This window comes from Lissotriton helveticus, chromosome 7 (genome assembly GCF_964261635.1).
Source record: "Lissotriton helveticus chromosome 7, aLisHel1.1, whole genome shotgun sequence".
Taxonomy (NCBI): Eukaryota; Metazoa; Chordata; class Amphibia; order Caudata; family Salamandridae; genus Lissotriton; species Lissotriton helveticus.
In genome coordinates this window covers 67,687,827-67,708,613 of record NC_136068.1, presented here as the reverse complement: position 1 = coordinate 67,708,613, position 20,787 = coordinate 67,687,827, and the positions used below count along the sequence as shown (strand labels likewise).

Below are 20,787 nucleotides of genomic sequence, written 5' to 3'. Positions count from 1 at the left end.
TAAACAGAATTTCATTTATTATAAAAAAAAATTAATGTTACTTAAAAATCGGTTATTTAAATTGTATTATACTTGCTGCTTTCTGGTTAAATTACTACCCAGCCTTTCCTCTATGTCAATTAAATTACCCGTTCTTAAAGTGCACAGAAGTCTAATAAAGGTGAAATTGATTTCCTGTCCTAAAATAGAATGATCATCTAATAAAAATTAAATACATTTACTGATTGTAAAAACATTTTGCTAATAAAATTATTTCCCAGTCTTAGCTCCTATACCATTTTCAAACCCGATTCTAAAGTAAACTATTTTCTTAAATAAATATGTGAATAATATGTTATGACATTAATTTTAAAATAATTAAATATTATGCATTCTTCCCTTAAATAGAATGCAAACACAGCTTTAAACAATACTGATGGTGAAAGCATGTAATGAAAAATAAACACAAAATTATTACAACACATTGTAAAAAATGCAATGTAAATGTAAGTCTCTGTTAGTGACAAGTATTGTAAAAAATGTGATGTAAATGTGAGCCAATGTAAATGTATCTATTTAAAGGTAGCATCCCTTGCAAGGAGCATGCTTGATGACAAATCTGATCTGACCTTCTTAGTGCAAATGCTGAAAGTAGCAGGAAGCAGGGAATACTGTACCTTCCTGGCGGTGTGGGGAAGGGGGCTTGCATTCATAAAGCAGCCATCTTTGGACTGACTCTGCTGCAGCCATGTGACCGCAGTGTCCACTACGTCTTCATCTATGGAGATAAAGTCTTCAGCATGGAACAAGGACTTGGCCACAAATGCAGTCCACCTGGGGTCAAGAAATAAGGGAGATGGAGAGAAAAAAATGATTAAAGAGAGTGGTGAAGAGTGCAAGAGACACACAGAAAGAGAAAGGATAAAGGGGCATATGTAGGAAGGCGTTTGCGAATCGCAAACGCCCATTTGGTATGTAGGTGGCACTTACCAAAATAAGGAATCGCAAAAATTGCAATTCCTTATTTTGCTCAAGCATTTAAGGAATCGCAATTTTGCGATTCCTTAAATGATATGTAGGGGTGCATTTAAAATTGCGATTTTGGCATAAGGAATCGCAAAATACCACCTACTTCAAGTAGATGGTATTTTGCGATTTCCTTTAAAAATGCATTTTTTAAAAAAAATTCAAAGTGCTATGTTGTGCACAGACATGCCCTTAGGGCATGTATGTGCGCCGCCACATGTACTTACAGGCACATTCCAGGGGTGCAACAGGTGTCCTTTGGACACCCTGGCACCCTTGGAATTGCGATTCTCAAATTGTGATTTGAGAATGTATCCCCATGAATGGGACACTCATTGCTTAATTGCGATTCGCAATTTGCTAATCGCAAATAAGGAATGTTAGAGATTTGCAAAAAAATTGCAAATTATTACCTACATTCCATTTTGCTATTCTCAAATAGCGATTCCTTAAAAATCGCTATTTGAGAATCGAAAAATGGAAATGACCTACATATGCTCCTATACCACATGAAAGAGGAGAAATGAAGAGAATAAAGGAAGAGTAGGGGCATGAAGTGGGATGCAGGGAAACTGGTGGAAAGAATGTAAGAGCCAGTGAAAGGGGGAAAGTGCATAGGAAGAGACTGAGTGAGGAAAGAAAGCAGTGAGAACAGAGAGGGACAAAGTGAATGCAGTACTGAAAGCCCAAGGGTGGGGAGAGGCATAGATGAAGACAGCTAGATGAGAGAGAGAGAGGTATACAAATGAGAACTGTTGTAGGTAGAGAATGAGCAAGAATAGGGACAGAGAAGAAGTGGAGGAAGAGGGGAATAACATAGTGTGGCTCAGTAAATGTAAATGTACATGTATTTATATAGCGCAAATCACCGACACTGTATCTAAGCGCTTGCTTAGGGAACCCGTCCTGGTATTCCCCTGTGAGAAACCCCGGCAGGGTGTCCAGAGTCGCAGAGTGTGACCCCGTGAGTTGAGTAGGCGCCGGAGCGAGAATTATCGAGTCCGTGGAATTTTTTTGAGCCCGAGACCCGCCGAGGCGGGGAATCGAACCCTGGTCCACGGTTGATCTCAGCTTCCGGGTCTGCCGCCTCTAACCACTGAGCCACGCTTCTCCATGAGCGCCATGAGTGCCAAGCAGGTGATGTGAGGGAAAGGAGCAATGAGCACAGAGAGGGATAGGGAAGGTGCGGTGGGGAGCAGGCTAAAGGAGGAGAGGTGGGAAGAGAAAGATGGAGAGGGTGGTGGTGATAGGGGGAAGAGAGAGATGACAAAGATAAAGTGGAAGGGAGAAGAGAGAAGAAAGAGCTAGGGAGAGGAAGAGAAGAAAGTCAGAGATGGAGAGGGAAGGGATCTTTATTACATTTATATGGTTTTAACACTACCAAGCTATACCTGTAGAGAAATTGTTGTCACCGCCCTATGGTTTTGATATGAACCCTCTCTCCAACTCTCTGCATCTCTCTCCCTCTTCTCTATATCCTTCTCCGTCTCTCTCCGCCATTCTCTGTCCCACTCCCTGCATATCTCATTCTCTCCCCTCTATCTCTTTAACCCATCTCTCTGCTTTTGTCTATTTTCCCTCGAAATCTCTCTCTCTTATATCCTCTCTCTCTCTTTCTCTCTTCCTCTTCTCTATCTCTCCTTTTGTCTCCCGCCCACCGTCTCCCTCCTGTTGCAAGTCTCATAGGGGCTTTCACAGGAGGCACTGGAATGAGGATTACTAAGAAAGTCTGAGAAAGAGTAAGACATAGGATAAAAACTGAGCAACAGAGTAGAGGGACTAGGTGGAGAGGAAAGTGGAAAGATGTGAAGACAGACAGATACAGAAGGCAAAACAGGCTTCGAATTGAAGGAGAGAAGATATATACAGGCAGTGAGACAGACAGAAACAGGATTTTAAAGAGGAGAGAAATAATGAGATACATAGCTGGAAAATAATTCAAAAGAGGAAAAAAAGAAGAATGAGAAAAAAATGAAATTAGAAATTACTAATAGCAGAGACAGGCAATGAAACTGAGCTAAAACTAAGTCTTTGGAGCCTATAAAATAAACTGGACAGCATTTTTTTTGTATTTGTTTGTGGATGACTGGTATGTTCAACAGCTGTTAAAGTCACCCCTGGAAAGTGGGTAAAAGTCACAGTCCCTGCTTTAGAGGGCTTGCTTAATGCAAGCACTGCGCATGCTCACCAGGGGCTTCCAGCGCCGTCCTCGTCGACGCATGCGCTGTAGGAGCCGTCCCAGTGTTTGTAGTTCAGCGCTTGCTGGTATCCTGCAGAAGACAAGGAACACGTTTATACTCAGCAACATTATATGAGCTGTGCGGCAGCACACGTCATCAGCCTGCTCTCGACTGCCAGGAGGCATCCTTGTATCAGCCTCTGTGTAATGGTTCTGAGCCTGATGCAGGAGAAATGTATAAGCTTTCTGAGGTCATAAACTAGGTCAATAGAATGATATGATTCTGCCACCACAGCCTTTTCTGCAAAGTTATGTATTTGCCATTTTTGCTGCATAATCCCTCATCTGCTGCATAATCTGCAGGATTGCACAATTATTGTTTTTTTTTGGCTCAAATGGATCAAAACTCACTAAAATTGTGGCGTCTTGCGCTGCCGCACAGTTAAAGGCAGTTTGCAAACTTTGGCCACATTTCAGTTTCATATTGCTGTATTTGGGTGTTAAACTCATACTAATAAAGTGAAACGTTTTGCTGACAAAATTATGAAGTAATACTATAAAACATTTGCTGCATTACGTTTCTTAATTTGTCTTTTCCTTCCACATAATTTAGTCAACTCTGCCACATAATTTGGTCCTCCACTGCCTCATAATTCCTGTAGCCCTGGCAAAAAGAAATACTTGTTGGAGTTAAGTGTGGTGGGGCCAGTTGAAAGGAAATTGCCTATTTGTCACATCCTTGGTGGTATGCAGGACAAGACAATAAAGGCCCTTTAAGCCTCACAGGACAACACCACAGTATATGAAGTGGTATTCACATCCATAAACTCAAAAGTAAGAAAAGCAGGCTCCACAATCAATCCCTTTTGGATGAAAATGGAAGAAATTAGGAAGATGTGTGGATGGGAAGTGTTGTCAGAGAACGTGAAGAACACCAGAAGAGTTACAGGAAGTCTTTTGGTGAGAAGCAGTTGTGAAGGGGGAGCTGGAACAATTTTCAGAGTGGGGGAACTTCTATCAATGTTGCATAGCTGAAGTCACAGGGATTGGGAAAAATCCAAGTGTCACAAATAAAAAAGTATAGCAACTGTATTCAATAAGAGAGTAGTAAGGGTGTGGTTTGTACTTTGGGGTGCATTTTGGAGCACACTGTCACAAATAGAGCAAACAGCACACGTTACATTGAAATGGCTACAGCACTGGGCCGCTGGCAACATCAGCACATCGGTCATCAGGATGGCAAAAAAATGCAGCCCACAGTTGCAACTCAGATACCGGCCCATTGCCCGAGTGCCCGCCTTACCAATCCGACTCTGTGCAGCACCCCACAAAACCTGAAAGATTTTAGATGGAGAATGACAATAAGGGGGCACTTCAAAGGTTTTTCTTCTGGCAGCTTTAGAAAAACACCCCCAAATTTCCCCCATACTTTAGTGATGAGACTTTACTGGACAGCACCCCCAACAGCACCCCCTCTCTTGGCCACCCGTCCCTTAGTCTGTGGTGGAGAAGAGAAGTCAGACAGTGATCCATGGACTAGAAAGGCCTCAGACCAGGGCTCACCTGTCTGCAGGTCAGTATATGTCTTCATCCAGATGTTGTCTGTGAGTTGCCTCGTGTTCTGCAGGTACTGGAGCATGTAGACAAGGGAGGCAAATGTCATCATGTTCTGCTCCCCGCATCTGGAGGGTGTGTGGATAAGATTGTCGAGGTTCTGCAGTGCTGATGCGACTGGATCACCTGAAACAAGCATTGGAAAAAGCCAATAGGGATTGCCATCTCTGGGGTGATGGATATGTTTTTTTAATGGACGCATACTCCACAAAATAAAAATGAAAAAAATGCAGCCACCCTAACGTGGTTGCCACATGTTTGTATTTTTTTAAATTAAGAAACAATCATTGAGGTGTCTTTTTTACTAGTGACTTTTTTTTAAAATAACAAGTCATGCATTTTACAATGTCACTTAAATACTTTATTATAACAACTCTTAACAGGAGACAAAAAATAAATTACCATCTAACTGGACACCTAAAACTCTGACAAAAAAATAGCTGGCATTTAAAGTTATTATTAAAATAATAATAATAAAGCACACTTTGAACCAGCATTGTAAATTAAATAATTTTTAGGAAGATGTGATTGATGAGCACAGGCTTTGCACAGTCTCTCAAAATGAAGGTAGCCAATGGGTAAAGAGGGCTGATCCCTTGCTCTATAAAGTGTGCAGGAAGTGGCTGGAACCAAAATGTGAAGGACAATGTAACAGACAAGTGGAAGAGGCCCAGTTCCCAACATGCCCTCTCTGTATGTACATGCCACAGGAAAAGGACTATTCTCAGTACTGATGAACAGGAAGGGGTTTATTCTCTATGTCCAATCAATCAGTGTCCTCTCAGTGAGGGAGTTAGTTCTGTGTTTTGGTGTGCACTCATTTAGAGAAGGTCACTTGAAGGTGTGAGCAGCTGGGGACAAGTCGTGGTACCCAACTACTTTCTATGTTAACAGACCCTCTTACCAGAAAAATAGACGTGCGCCTTTTCAGATCCTGAGACGACATCCCTCGGAAGGAATAGGGAAACCTCCTCGGAAGCTGCAGTTTCTAAGGGATCAAGAAAAGAAACTCGTCAAACATGATGATTTAAGAAAGGCTACATTTGTGGATTTTGAAAGCAATGTCTTCACCTGCCATGTTGCTCCTGTTTTGGGCCACAAGGGTTCCTAATGGCATTGTAATCTGCATTAAACAGCTGTAGGGTCAGTTCAGCTGCTTGGTTGGTGAGAGAGGTCAGTTTACCAACCTAGTACCACCACTGATGGAATACTGAGAGTGTGTGTGAAAAGATCTTGAACATAGGGGTAAGAAAAATTTACATTTTAGTAATTATGGTGGATGAGATTTGGTATCTTTCATAGATTCACATGCTTGAATTATTCCCTGTGAGACCGGGAGTCTTTGTCTATCGGGTCCAATAGCAGTGACTGTTAGGGTTTCAGGTTTGTTGTCTGGTAGATTTTTACAACAATGCACCCCATTCCCTAGAACTTTCTTCTGCTAGTACATAGGCAAACACAATCAGCAGATTAAAATACTGGAGGAAAAAGGGAAATGGACATGAGAGAGTAAAGAGACATCAGGACTTCTTTTTCTGTGTCATCACTGAAGGTACACTCTAAATTCAGGTCTTTCAGAAAGGGAAAATGCCAGTCTGGCATTCTCAAATAGTTAATGCACAATATGATACAAATTACCCAAAATTAAGTATAGGCCCACCAAACAAGCATTTGCATGCAAGTGATTTGTCTGAGATAACATTGGTGTTTGCTTACTGGCTTCTTGTGGCAGGCCCCATGGAACATAAGCCACAGACTTGAGATGGAAGCCGGTGGAGTGAAGGAAGTTAAAGAACATGGCAAACACAAAGGCAAAACAGTATGAGGAGACAAGGTCAAAGAACAGACCAAAAAGAGTGAATGAATCTGCACAACAGCAGAGCAATGCGGAAAGTTACCCGGTACAATTGCAAATAGACCTTATGTCTTAAATAGCAATGCAGGTAAAAATGCGCAGGGGGGCCCAGCCACTGACGTCTATCCTGGAACTGATTCTCAAAAGCCCTGCTGCCATAGGCTGGTCCACCAGAAGCATCCACAAATTTACTTCATGATTCCCGTCTGCTACATTCCAGGAACAAACCAACATCTCATGCCCCCTGGCTTTTTCCTGACAACAGCCTGATGGCATTGTGGCACTGGTCAACATATCGGATTGCACTTCTGACAGCTACTGGACCCATTGCACATCTGGTCGAGCCATGCATTCTCGCTCATCTAGTCTTACAGTCATTGTGACCAGGTTAGAGCATCCAACATTCCCGTTACTTAGTATAATGGTATTGTCCTTTTTTTTGCTTCAGCTCTTGTTTTACTCTTTCAAATTCCACTCAGGTTCTCTCTGTCCTCTGCTGTTTTAAATGATTTCCTAGCAGTCTCCGCTAGCCTACTCATGACATCTGCCCAAGAGGCTCCCAAGCACCCTGGGTCACCATGGGCGAAACACCATAGCCCCATATTCGGCCTATCGCAACCCATGGTCGCTTCTTTTAAAATCCACTTATTGCTCGTTGTCCTCATGGCAAGAGCTGTGTGTAGACCTATGGACTCCTGTGGCTGAAAGCATCAAGGGACACCAATACCCCCCCACATCTGACCTTATCTCATGTGAAAAGGCTGGTACTACATCATCTTCTATATTGAATGATTTATCTCAACAAAATGGTTCCCCTGTGATGTACACATGTATCATTCTGAGACTTGCACTGTTTGCATTGCTTCTGCAGAGTGATCTTACACAATTCCTTTGAGCACAAACATTCCAGGAGACAGCCTTCATGATGCTCCCAAAAGGACCTCACAGGAAGAGGACAGTGCAAACTCTAAAACAACTTATTCAACCACTCATACACCTTTCAGACAACCCAGGTCATGAAATTCATGCAGTCGGATATAACATGAGTAACAATGGCACTTACTGCCTTACAATTAACAAAGCATCTTTGCATGTGCAGCAATCAGTGCTGCTCAACAGAATAGTCCCCGCAGGACAGACAACTGACAGTGGACACTGGAATTAATTGACCAGCAAGGTTCTATGACACTGTGGTCCCTTACAGGCCCTGACAGAATGCATATTTCCGATTAATTTTTACAAACCATTATTCAGCAGTGCATGGAACACCCAATCCTTACTGCTAATGTACAATGTTATGACTCTAGCCAATGAGAAGTCCGAGCACCATATGCAACAGATGCAGAAAACGCTACAAGGTCATTGGTCTAGAATTTGCAACCACCAGGCAGACTGAAGCTGTTGTTACTGCAACTAACCTGAAACCATACCACTGTTCACATAATACATAGAAGTCACAATGGGTCATATGCTCATGGTCTCATCAATGCAGCCTTTCTTCTCTATGATACTATTGCATCAAAACTATTCATTTTCAAATTTGTGACTGCATATGGGTTCTCCAGTGAAACCTCTTGATATCTCTGACATGTTGTAGTATGAGTTACAAACCCTACTGTGAAGCATGGGCCAGATTCCATTATTAATTGCACATATGTCATTTCTGTGTGCATATATTCAATTTCTAACTACACAGATTCCACTTCTAAGTGCACAGATTCCACTTCTAAGTGCACAGATTCCACTTCTAAGTGCACAGATTCCACTTCTAGGTGCCCTTTTGAAAACCTTGACTGTGGGGCTGATTTACGAGCCCCTTCAGCCGCCGGTACGTCACTTTTTCCCATATTAAAAGTGATGCACCGGTGGGCTGCAAGGTTAATGGTGTCATATGGGTTGATGGTATATAGAATCATTTATTCCTATGAGGTCTTGACATTACGTACTAGTAGGGATCATAGTATCACATCAATGTAAGTTACATTGCTTTATATTGATGTCCATTTATGGGATCCTATAGATACAGGGTTCACTGGATTTTAGGGTTGATAATACCATGCACTGCAATGTAATGTGGGCAAGACGGAGGTCATGCTTTTCGGAGAGGCCCCGCTCCTCTGGTCACCTGAATGGTGGCCTCCCGATCTAGGTCTTGCTCCTTGCCCCAAACAGGTAGTAAAAAATTTAGGGGTTCGCCTTGATCAGTCTCTGCTACTTAAGGACCATGTAAGTCAGGCAGCGGGATCTTGTCTTAGGGTCATTGGACTCTTGAGGCGAGTGTTCTCATACCTGGCAGACAATCATAGAAAAACCTTGGTCCAGGCATTGGTAATCAGTAGACTAGATTACTGCAATGGGCTGCTCATCTCTGCCAATGAAGAGCAACTTGGCAGGTTACAGGTGGCCCAGAATACAGCGGCTAGGCTGATCCTCAACGTTCCAGCCAGATCCCCTTCTCGCCCTCTCTTGAATAAACTCCACTGACTGCCTATCCGCCAGAGGGTGAAATTTAAGATATGCTGCGTAAAGCATAAATGCCTGTTTGATACTGGTCCAAAATACCTGTCAGAAAAATTCAAACCTTACGAGTCATGTCGTCCTTTGCGCTCTAAGAATCAATCACTGCTCCAGGTATTGCAGATCAAAAGGGAAAGACAGGGTGGCCGAGCCCTCTCCTATAGGGGCCCCACCCTTTGGAACACTCTGCCCCTCACCCTGAGGCAAAACTCCAATTTTGGAGCCGTTAGGAAATGCTTAAAGACTTACCTGTTCCCGACGATGTAGACTCTAATCTTTTTGTTTCTGATTGTTTTTATTTGGTTATGGCTTTTGGTAAGAACATAAGCGCGGAGATACCCCTTCGGGGGTCGAATTCCTGCGCTATATAAGCAAATAAATAAATAAATATAGTGTATGGTAGGTTTATGACACATGAAGGTTTATGGTTCATGACAAGTGCATGCTTGTCTTGTTCACGGCCTGTCCAGTTTGCAGACTTGACAGTATTATACAGTGCATTGTTTGTGGCATACTTTGCAGTTTAGACCAACAAACCATCCCAAAAAGCGACATCAAGCAATCCCATTACCATTCCTTACTTTGAGTGCAGAGCATGAAACTGTGAGTTCTCTCTTGAGGTATTCCCTCTGCCTGTTGGAAATGAGATAAGGAGGGGGAAAGTGTAAACGTGGGTAAAAGTGGATAAATGTACAAATATGAGAGAAAGAAAAGTGAAGGGAGGAGAAGATCTCTTCTTCAACCAAAAGACAATTGTACTAGCACATCATTAGAGAAAAACACACTAACACTCACATAAACACAGACTTGTTCGTTAACATATAAGCCTAAACAAACACCCATACATACAGATATATATATATATATATATATATATATATATATATATATATATATATATATATATATATATATATATATATATCCAACACAGTCCAGGTTCCCCAAAATAGGACTTGCCACTCGGAAGTTGATTAAAACAAACACCGCTTTATTGGCACCTGCTCGTGGAATTCAAACAGGAAAAAGCATTCCATCTGTCTCAGAAGCCAAACGCGTTTCGAGAGCCAACATACTCTCTTCTTCAATGGCTGTAGGTCGAAGAAATGAAGTAACAGCATGTTGTGAATTTATTACCAGCACCTGCCCTCCTTGGGCGCGGCCACACATGGCCTTCTGGGCGCTGTAGTTCAACAGTATTCTCCAAGTGGATGCGCACTTCATTCGATTAAAACCATTATTGATTCCCCAGTGGGTGAAAGGCAAATGTCCTGCTTTTACTCCACGCTGCTTTATTGTGGCAATTGGTGCGGGCTCGCACGCAGTCCTGGAATGCGTCACGCTCCCCTTCCGCCATGCACGCTGTACCCAGTGATGGTGTCAGCGAAGGTCGAAAATTCCACTCGAAGGGCAAAGTCCGCGACCAGGGCGGCCGCTTACATCCAACACAGTCCAGGTTCCCCAAAATAGGACTTGCCACTCGGAAGTTGATTAAAACAAACACCGCTTTATTGGCACCTGCTCGTGGAATTCAAACAGGAAAAAGCATTCCATCTGTCTCAGAAGCCAAACGCGTTTCGAGAGCCAACATACTCTCTTCTTCAATGGCTGTAGGTCGAAGAAATGAAGTAACAGCATGTTGTGAATTTATTACCAGCACCTGCCCTCCTTGGGCGCGGCCACACATGGCCTTCTGGGCGCTGTAGTTCAACAGTATTCTCCAAGTGGATGCACACTTCATTCGATTAAAACCATTATTGATTCCCCAGTGGGTGAAAGGCAAATGTCCTGCTTTTACTCCACGCTGCTTTATTGTGGCAATTGGTGCGGGCTCGCACGCAGTCCTGGAATGCGTCACGCTCCCCTTCCGCCATGCACGCTGTACCCAGTGATGGTGTCAGCGAAGGTCGAAAATTCCACTCGAAGGGCAAAGTCCGCGACCAGGGCGGCCGCTTACATCCAACACAGTCCAGGTTCCCCAAAATAGGACTTGCCACTCGGAAGTTGATTAAAACAAACACCGCTTTATTGGCACCTGCTCGTGGAATTCAAACAGGAAAAAGCATTCCATCTGTCTCAGAAGCCAAACGCGTTTCGAGAGCCAACATACTCTCTTCTTCAATGGCTGTAGGTCGAAGAAATGAAGTAACAGCATGTTGTGAATTTATTACCAGCACCTGCCCTCCTTGGGCGCGGCCACACATGGCCTTCTGGGCGCTGTAGTTCAACAGTATTCTCCAAGTGGATGCGCACTTCATTCGATTAAAACCATTATTGATTCCCCAGTGGGTGAAAGGCAAATGTCCTGCTTTTACTCCACGCTGCTTTATTGTGGCAATTGGTGCGGGCTCGCACGCAGTCCTGGAATGCGTCACGCTCCCCTTCCGCCATGCACGCTGTACCCAGTGATGGTGTCAGCGAAGGTCAAAAATTCCACTCGAAGGGCAAAGTCCGCGACCATGGCGGCCGCTTACATCCAACACAGTCCAGGTTCCCCAAAATAGGACTTGCCACTCGGAAGTTGATTAAAACAAACACCGCTTTATATATATATATACATACACAATACATTTTAACCGTAACAAATTAACAGGAATTCTTTTAAAAACAGTCCAATTTAATGACACATAAAAAAAGAAATATATAAAATTACTAAATAAAAATATACATTTCAATACACATAAACATCATCATAATATAAATTTAAACAATGATAAGAGTAGTATAAAATTGTAAGAATAATACATATACTATTCCCACTCCAATGCCTGCAACAGTAGGTAAAGCATTTGGCACAGGAATGGTAAAATGTACTATTCCCACTCGAGTCTTTGCAGCTCTAGGGAAAGTGTTAGACTCAGGAAGGGTAACATGTACTATTCCCACTCCAGTCTGTGCAACAGTAGGGAAAGCGTTGGACTCGGGGGGGATGATACAAATGACTATTCCCTTCCAGTCAGTGTAAAAGTAGGGAAAGGGTTGGACTCAGGAGGAGAACAATTTACTATTCCCAGTCCAATGGGCTCATCAATAGGGAACCTCTTGGATTGCGGAGGGGTAAAACGTACTATTCCCACTCCAGTCTGTACAACAGTAGAGAAAGTGTTGGATTGTGGAGGGATAACATTTACTATTCCTACTTCAATCGGTTCAACAGTAGCAAAACTGTTGGATTCCCTCTGACATTGGTTTGGAACTGGAACCGGGCGACCTCCTGTCGTCAGTTCCAGTCAAGGATGTAGGATGCGACTGAACCCTGTTAGGTCGCAATCCTGGTCTTCAAAGTGGGAGCATGCATTCTGAATGGAATGCATTTATTTATTTATTTCACTTATAGAGCGCACTTTCACCTCAGAAGGCATCCTGGCGCTGATAGACTCGTATCGAAAGCAAAAAGGGGCACCTGATAATAAGCTAAGGGTTAGGAAAAAAGCCAAGTTTTCGAGTGCCTTCTAAATACAAGAAGGCCGGAGGCCTGCCTGAGTTCGATCGGAAGCGAATTCCAAAGTTTCGCCGCGGCCACGCCGAACGATCTACCTCCTGCTTTGGATCTTCTAAACCTCGGTATGGTCACCAACCTGGCCGAGGAGGAGCGTAGATTGCGGACCGGCACATGCCACGAAAACTTCCTTTGTAAACGGGCAGGGCCTAACCCATGGAGAGCTTTAAAGGCCAGACAGAGAGACTTAAATTTTACCCTCTGTCTCACTGGGAGCCAGTGCGGCTGGGCCAGAGCCCCTGAAGAGGAAGATCTTGTTGGCCACCCCAGGGCTAATTTTGCAGCTGCAGACTGGATTCTCTGGAGTCTATCCAAAAGATACCATGCTCTCTTTGCAAAGAGCAAAGGTGCAGTTCATCCCTGCCCCGGTGGCAGGCACCCTAAGGGGCCTGCCATCAGGTGCAGGGATCAAAAGGGCCACACAGTATGTGCCCCCCTGGCCGTCATTCGTAAAGAGCCTGCCAATGGATTATTGCAGGCTTTCCAAATGGAGGACAGGCACTCCATGCCCGTTGGAAGCCATTCTGAAAAACGATTCAGATTCCCCTCTGACCAACCCCATCAAAATGGGTCGGTGGGAAAGGAATCCAAACAGGCAATTCTGATGTGGTTGGAATGGCTCCGACCGACTGTTGGAGCTGTTTCCAACTGGATTGAAATCGCGCCCAAAGTCTGTGCAACAGTAGGGAAAGGGTTGAATTCAGGCGGGATAACATTTACTATTCCCACTCCAGTCTGTGCAACAGTATGGAAAGAGTTGGACTCCATCTGACATCGGTTTGGAACTGGAACCGAACAACCTCCTGCTGTCAGTTCCAGTCCAGCAAGTAGGGTTCGGTCGCAATCCGATTCTTCACAATGGAGGCATGCATTACGAATCCAATGCATGCTCTCATTGCAAAGAGCAAAAGTGCCGTTCATACCTGCACCCGGTGGCAGGCACCATAAGGTGCCTGCAACCAGGTGCAGGGATCAACAGGGGCGCACAGTATGTTCCCCCTAGGCCACCATTCTGAAAGAGCCAGCCAAAGGATTACTGCAAGCTTTCCGAATGGCAGGACATCTCTCGAAAGCTGTGAAGCCATTCTGAAAACCGATTCGGATTCCCTTCCGACTGATCCCATCAAAATTCCGATGCGGTTGGAACCTCTCTGACCGATTGTTGGAGCTGTTCCCAACCGCATTGGAATCGGGCCCTAAATCTGTGCAACAGTCCGGAAAGGGTTGGACTCAGGAGGGGTAAAATTTACTTTTCTCACTCCAGTCGGAGCACCAGTAGGGGAAGACGTTGGAATGCAGATGGGTAAAATTTACTATTCCCACTCCAGTGTGCACAACAGTAGCAAGAGAGTAGTTCACTTCAAACAAATAAAATACTTTAACAGCTACATTAAATAAAATAAAAAACATATTTATTACAATGTTTAATAAATATTTTAATTTAAAACAAATATTATTAACATACTTAAAATGCCACACTATATTTTCACAATCATAACAAAAAACAAATATAATGTTATTTTTCAATTAAAAAGCACAACAAATTAACACATAACATGATAAATAATACACTTTAAAAAAACTATTACAACTTAAATAACTTCCTACTCTTACCCTTACAAACTAAACAACACACACCTAAAATATATTTTAACATTACACATTTTAGATAGTTACATATTACAACTTAAATAACTTCCTACTCTTACCCTTACAAACTAAACACACACCTAAAATATATCTTAACATTACACATTTTAGATAGTTACATATTACAACTTAAATAACTTCCTACTCTTACCCTTACAAACTAAACAACACACACCTAAAATATATCTTAACATTACACATTTTACATAGTTAATTATAAATTGAACAATAATTAATAATGAACTAATAATAAAATAATTATATTTCATTAATGTCCCACCCTTTAAACCTAAAAGAACAACATTGTGCACCTAACATATAAACAACAAAAATCTTATTTACACTAATTACATAATTCATTATCAACTAAACAATTAATAAAATATAACTCATTTTATTACTAATTATATTAAATTAACTTCCCACCCTTTACCCCTATAAAGCCAACAAAGTGCACCTCATATATAAATTAAAAATATCTTAATTATACCATTGACATCATTAATTATTAATTCAATCATTATGAATAATTATCATTAGTTATTAATTATTATAATGAATTTACTTCACACCCATTACCCCTACAAAAACCACAACCCACACTAAAAATAACAATAAATAATTACATTAATTACACATTTTTCATAATTAATTATCAATTAAATAATGAATAATAATAAAAAATGAAATATTAAATAATTATAACTAAATTGCTTCCCACCCTATACCCTACAAACCCCAGAACCCGCACCTAAAACCTAAGGTAATCAAAAAATAATTAAACAATTCATATAAGTAATTATCAATAAAATAGTTAGTATTAATTAAAAAATAATATTAATATATTATAATTAATTTACTTCCTGCCCTTTACCCCTATAAACCCCACAACCCACCACAGCACTAAAAATAAACATAAACTATTACATTAATTTAAAAAATAAATACAAATTTACAAACTATATTAAAAAACATTAACACAAATTATACAACCAATTTATGACATGTACAATTAAAATGTATACTAAAATACATACAAATTATTCAAAAATGATATTAAAAATGATATTTTTGGAAACAATATTACAATAAATGTTGTTATCACTGATATTAACAACAGATATTTTTTATGATAATAACAACATAGATATTTTTTACATCGATATTACTTACCTTAAAATCGATATTCTTGTCAAAGATATTCTTGCACACAATATGTGTGCAAAATATTTGTGCATCACGACATTTAAAACTCGATATCATTGCATCTCAATAGTTTTTTTTCAATATTTTGTCTAAATACTATATATATATATATATATACACACACACACACACACACACACACACACACACCTACACACTGTCACCATTCTATCTATTGTGAATACAGTTGGGTCTGTGAGTTAAATGTGCTGTATATAACAAAAATACATTGCCTTACATAGCTTGTGCACACCAGCCTCTTTTCCAATTGATCTACTGCCTGACATTATTTTCACAGTAACTTAGGGCCCATTAACGAGTTTGACGGTCTAACCACTGCTGTGGCACTGGAGTCACCGCCCACAACTAGGCAATCTATCCACCGTATTATGAGTTTTGCAGTTTGACAGCCAGCTTGAGGCTGACACTGCCAGCCATTCGCCACCGGCCTCAATGGCAGTTGGGGCAAATCCGCTGTCTTAGGTTGGTGCAATGATGTTCACTGCCTTCCGAATTATGAGTTGGCTTACCCGTGAGCAGACTGTGGTGGAGGGACTGCTGCTTCAAGTCTGCAGAATCGAAGCATTCGGGTGCATACTCACCCATTTCCATTTTCTCGCCTTCAGTCACCAACATGGATACCTTCCTTCAGGGCTCTCCTTCACAGTAGCATCCTGACCCCAAAGATAATGACTTTGTTGTCACTGAAATCCAGAAAAGTACATTTTGTACTATTTACCCAATGACTGAACTGGACACATATGGTCCAGATTCCATTAATGGGAAAGTATTAAAAGTCCGGTGTATAATAAAAATAAAGTGCCTTACATAGCTAGTGCACTCAAGCCTCTTCCCCAATTGATCTACTGTCTGACGTTATTTTGACAGTAGCTTAGGGTCCGATTAAGAGCTTGGTGGTCCGACCATCGCCGCCGGATTCACTACCTATGACTACGCAGTCCACCCGCTGTATTACGAGTTTGGTGGTTTGCTGAACAAAAGACTGCTGGTGTACTGCCGAGTCCGCCTCAAACTCTTTAAACTACAAACACATTTTTGTTTAATTTTTCAACCAACTAACAGAAAAGACAGCACCTTCTCCAACACCCTCGAGGGAAAAGCATAAAAACCACATAAAACAACTAAAAAAAAACCATACGCATAGGTATACAAAATAGAACAGTTTCAAATTTTTCCATGTAAATAACAAACATATAAACTTTATAATATTATCTATATTTATACCATCACACTACTTTCAGATACAATGACAGAAGCTGTAAAATATCACTTCATACATAGGAAAGCAGTTACTAAATCATGAGCTAATATAAACTGGAAATGTACTAAATATAATTCTAATGATTGCTACGGGAGAGCAACTACAAATGATGATGTTGCACCACCCCCAAATGTGACAGAAACAGAAGTAAAAGAGGTATTTCAGGATATAGGAAAGGCAAGCACTAGCTTCAAGGAACCCACAACCAAAATCCTTAAAGATAAAGTCCAAGAACCCATAACAGGCCAACTACCAACTATCCCTACTTTAAAACGTTTAATTGCACAAACTAAAAAAGCCATCAGTGACACCCCACCACTTGCCCCTAGAAGATACCAAGACATACACATAGCTAACAATTACACAAAATGAGGAACCTTTCCTTTTAAAAAACAACCTAAATAATGAGAAACAAAGTCTAATATTCTCTACAACAGATAACTTAGTAAAACTTGGCAAACGTCAAACACGGATGATGTATGGGAACTTCAAATTGGGTCCCAAAACACCATACGTGGTGATTATCAAAACACAAATATCCCTTTTATATATGCCCTCCTACCAAATAAGCAAAGCAGCACTTACTATGACCTCTTAAACCATGTAAAACATAAAACTAAACTACTACCCCCAAAAAATAATCATAGACTTTGAGCACGCCTTGATTCAAACCATTCGAAAAATGTACACCTACAAAGCCTTACAAGGCTGCTACAATCATTTCAATCAAAGTATATGGAGGCACCAAGTATAGAATATTCTACAAACAGCCAATATGCTTTTGCAATTAAAAAGGTCATATCACTAGGCTATGTCCCTGTCACAGCAGTAGCCAACCACTACAATTTACTAATAAATACCTTTTTACCAACTAAATGAAGACAAACGTAGTCCTCTAATGACTACTTTGAAAAAACTTCGGTTGGCAGACTGCATCACTCCGGACACAGACACTAACCCAAATTCCAAATACCATAATGAAATGTGTATCGCGGCAACACCTTGGCACAGGAAGCCAAGAGAAACTGTGCAGTGGATGGATGGCACAATGCCTTTCAATCAGCAGTAGGCGGAAACCAACCTACACTCTACAAATTTATTAAAGCATTACAAAAAGAGTAGAGATACCAAGAACTACAAATGGAGCACTCTGTGAGCCAAATTGGGCTTAAAATTAGAAAACAAACCAAAAGAATGTACAAGATTGTACGATTTGATGTCGAACACTTCATAAATACCAAAGAAATAGATTACTTAGAAATCATAACCAAAAGCATATCATAAAATAAATAGTAACCTACCAACTTCCTCAAAAAGTATTAAAATTCTAAACCAACATACCAAATCTTTTTTATGTAAATTAATAAATATATAATTTTAATACATCAGTCAAAAAATTACTTAAAATGTCAATGTTAATGAAGACGGATATAATACAATTATTTATAATTATTTTGCCAAATGTACCCATCACCAAACAAGAAAGTTAAAACCAAACTCAATTAATCACATAAAATAATTGAAGCACATAAAGAAACAATTTCCACACAACAACCACATAATATTTACACAAACAATATCACGTTTCCCAACCAAAAGAGAAGAAATAAATAACAATTAGGGCCTGATTACATGTTTGTCAGCCCCCCCGCTGCGGTCTCGTCGGAGTTGGATTTACCACTGCCAACTAAGCGGTCCGCTCGCCGTATTACAAAATTGTCAGATTGCCGTTCGAAAGACTACAATAGCACCACCGACATCGACAGCCATTTGAAGACAGCAATGGCATCGGTCGGGGGAAGGAAAGCAGCTGCCATAGGGTGGTCCGAATTATGAGTTGGCTTTCCGACGAGACGACCATGGCAGTTGGACCACCTGCTTTGAGTCATCAGAACAGAAGAATTTGAGGTGCATACTCAGTCATTTATTTTTCTTCCCTTCAGTTCTCCGGCGTGGATCCCTTTCTCCAGGGCCCCCTTCACAGCACCATCTTGACCCTGAGGAAAATGACCCTATTGGCGCCGAAAACCAGGTAAGGCCATTTTGTACCATATACCAGCAATAGGTAGTAGGTATTTTTTTGAACGTGTCATGCATCAGAAAGACCACCTCCGGCCCGTGTGGAGACTGCAGCGTCTGCCACCTCACCCACGCCACCAAAACACTGGACCTGGAGACAGCGAAAACCGGGTGCCAGATGAAGCACACCAACTGCAACTCATTGAAGGTAATCTACCTTGATACATGCATGTTAAAGGTTTCGTTATACATTTTCAAATTTCAACCCATATAATTTTATAAATTTTTTATTTCATACCATCAATATATATATAATTACTGATATGAAGTTATACGTTTAAACAGATTTTTACACATAAATACAGACACAAAACTTTTATTCCTTTTTCTGTATTAATATATAGAAACGGAAAAATACCAACTGGCCCAATGGTGTCTATGTGCTCCTCTGGGAAATCAGTGTCTGAGGCGCACAGGGGTTAAGGAAATAAATCTGAAACTGCTGCTGGGATGTCCCCTCTATATTACCCCTCCCTCCCGAGTCTGGGCTAAGCACTGTTACCAAGTGATACTGATCTGTTAATGAGCAAGCCTCAGTCTCTACCTCCCAGACAGCAGAAGGTAGAGAGCGCTTATCAGCCTTTATCAATACATCACACACGTATTGACCATGCCATGGGGTTAATGTGGCAGCGAATGCCCCCCAGGCATCCTGCTAACACCATGACGTTCGTCATCTGTTGTCTCACCATCAGCTTGTAGGAACTGCCTGTCCGGGCACAGTTTAAAGTGCAAAGAAATGGACAAGCAGCAGGACAGCTCAGCTTGCTTTTTAGGCAGCATTGTAGCTCTCAGCATGTAAAAGGTGTATACATATTTAAACATAGTGAGGAGTACAGATAGTGAGCCACCCAACTTGACTTGTCATCACTGCTGTGGGAGAAACAGGAAGACATCAGGAATCTAAGAGCCCTGTTTACACTCCTTTATTTTCACTCAGCTTTATTTTCTTAACCCCACAGCAGGAATTAAGTGACTTATGTGGGGCTAAGAGTGGGTGTAACACTGTGATGGCAAAAGGATTGTGATGTCGCTTCCACTACCCATAGCACTGGGATGAATTAACATCCATGGACGTGAACATAAATAACCAGGCACAAGTCTGTGTCTCACCATCCCATGATTCTGGCCAAATCCATTAATTTCCCAGTGTCTGTAGAAATGAAAATGACCTTGTGTAATCAAAGTATTGCTCATATAAAGAACTTCAATACCTTTGGTGCAAACTTGCACTATAAAAAAAGGTAAAAAGTGTGCATTGTCTATTTAAATATATGTAAAAAATACTAGCTGCAGCATTTTATTTTGCTTGTCACAAAAATAAATGCAGATAAATACAGTTAAAATGATTAAAAAAAATATGGATAAATACAGACGGAAATGTGGACAAAATAAATACCATAAAACGACAATGATAATAAGACAAAATAAAGGTTACAATTGTAAATTATTAATGCACGTATCTTTAAAATTATGAACTAATAATTTAATTCAAAAGATATATTTAAATAAATCTCTCCATCCTTATCCCCCAAAGACTCAATTTACAGCTATACAAAAACCAAATTATTTATATGTATTAATACTACTAAGAAGTACACATTTCAACAATTTCATACCAAAAAGTTTGTGGGATTAAAACACAAATTAACATAAATAATAGACATATACATTCAAACACACAATAATAAATTATATGCCAAATAAAACTAACTAACAATATTACGTACAACATAATTTTCTACATTGATATTTATTACAATATTAAAACAACACTAAAAACAATATTTTTACCTCTGATATTCCTGTTGATGTTATTTTTGATATCTCGATATTCTTGTCATCATTTTTTTGTATAACTATATTTTTTCTGATATTTTGTCCACATATCGCCCCACATG

General features: G+C 40.7%; 1 protein-coding gene across 1 annotated transcript in view; it reads right to left on the bottom strand.

Moving 5' to 3' along the window:
* The window catches only part of LOC144768929 (alpha-2-macroglobulin-like protein 1), a 299,902-nt gene that overhangs the window by 79,971 nt on the left and 199,144 nt on the right, over nucleotides 1–20,787 (bottom strand). The window contains exons 22-25 of the mRNA XM_078652936.1: nucleotides 5,703–5,786; nucleotides 4,748–4,924; nucleotides 3,194–3,275; nucleotides 657–813 (exon numbers count right to left, since the gene is read on the bottom strand). Of these exons, the coding sequence (XP_078509062.1) occupies nucleotides 657–813; nucleotides 3,194–3,275; nucleotides 4,748–4,924; nucleotides 5,703–5,786 (500 nt within the window). The remainder of the gene's footprint in view (nucleotides 1–656; nucleotides 814–3,193; nucleotides 3,276–4,747; nucleotides 4,925–5,702; nucleotides 5,787–20,787) is intronic.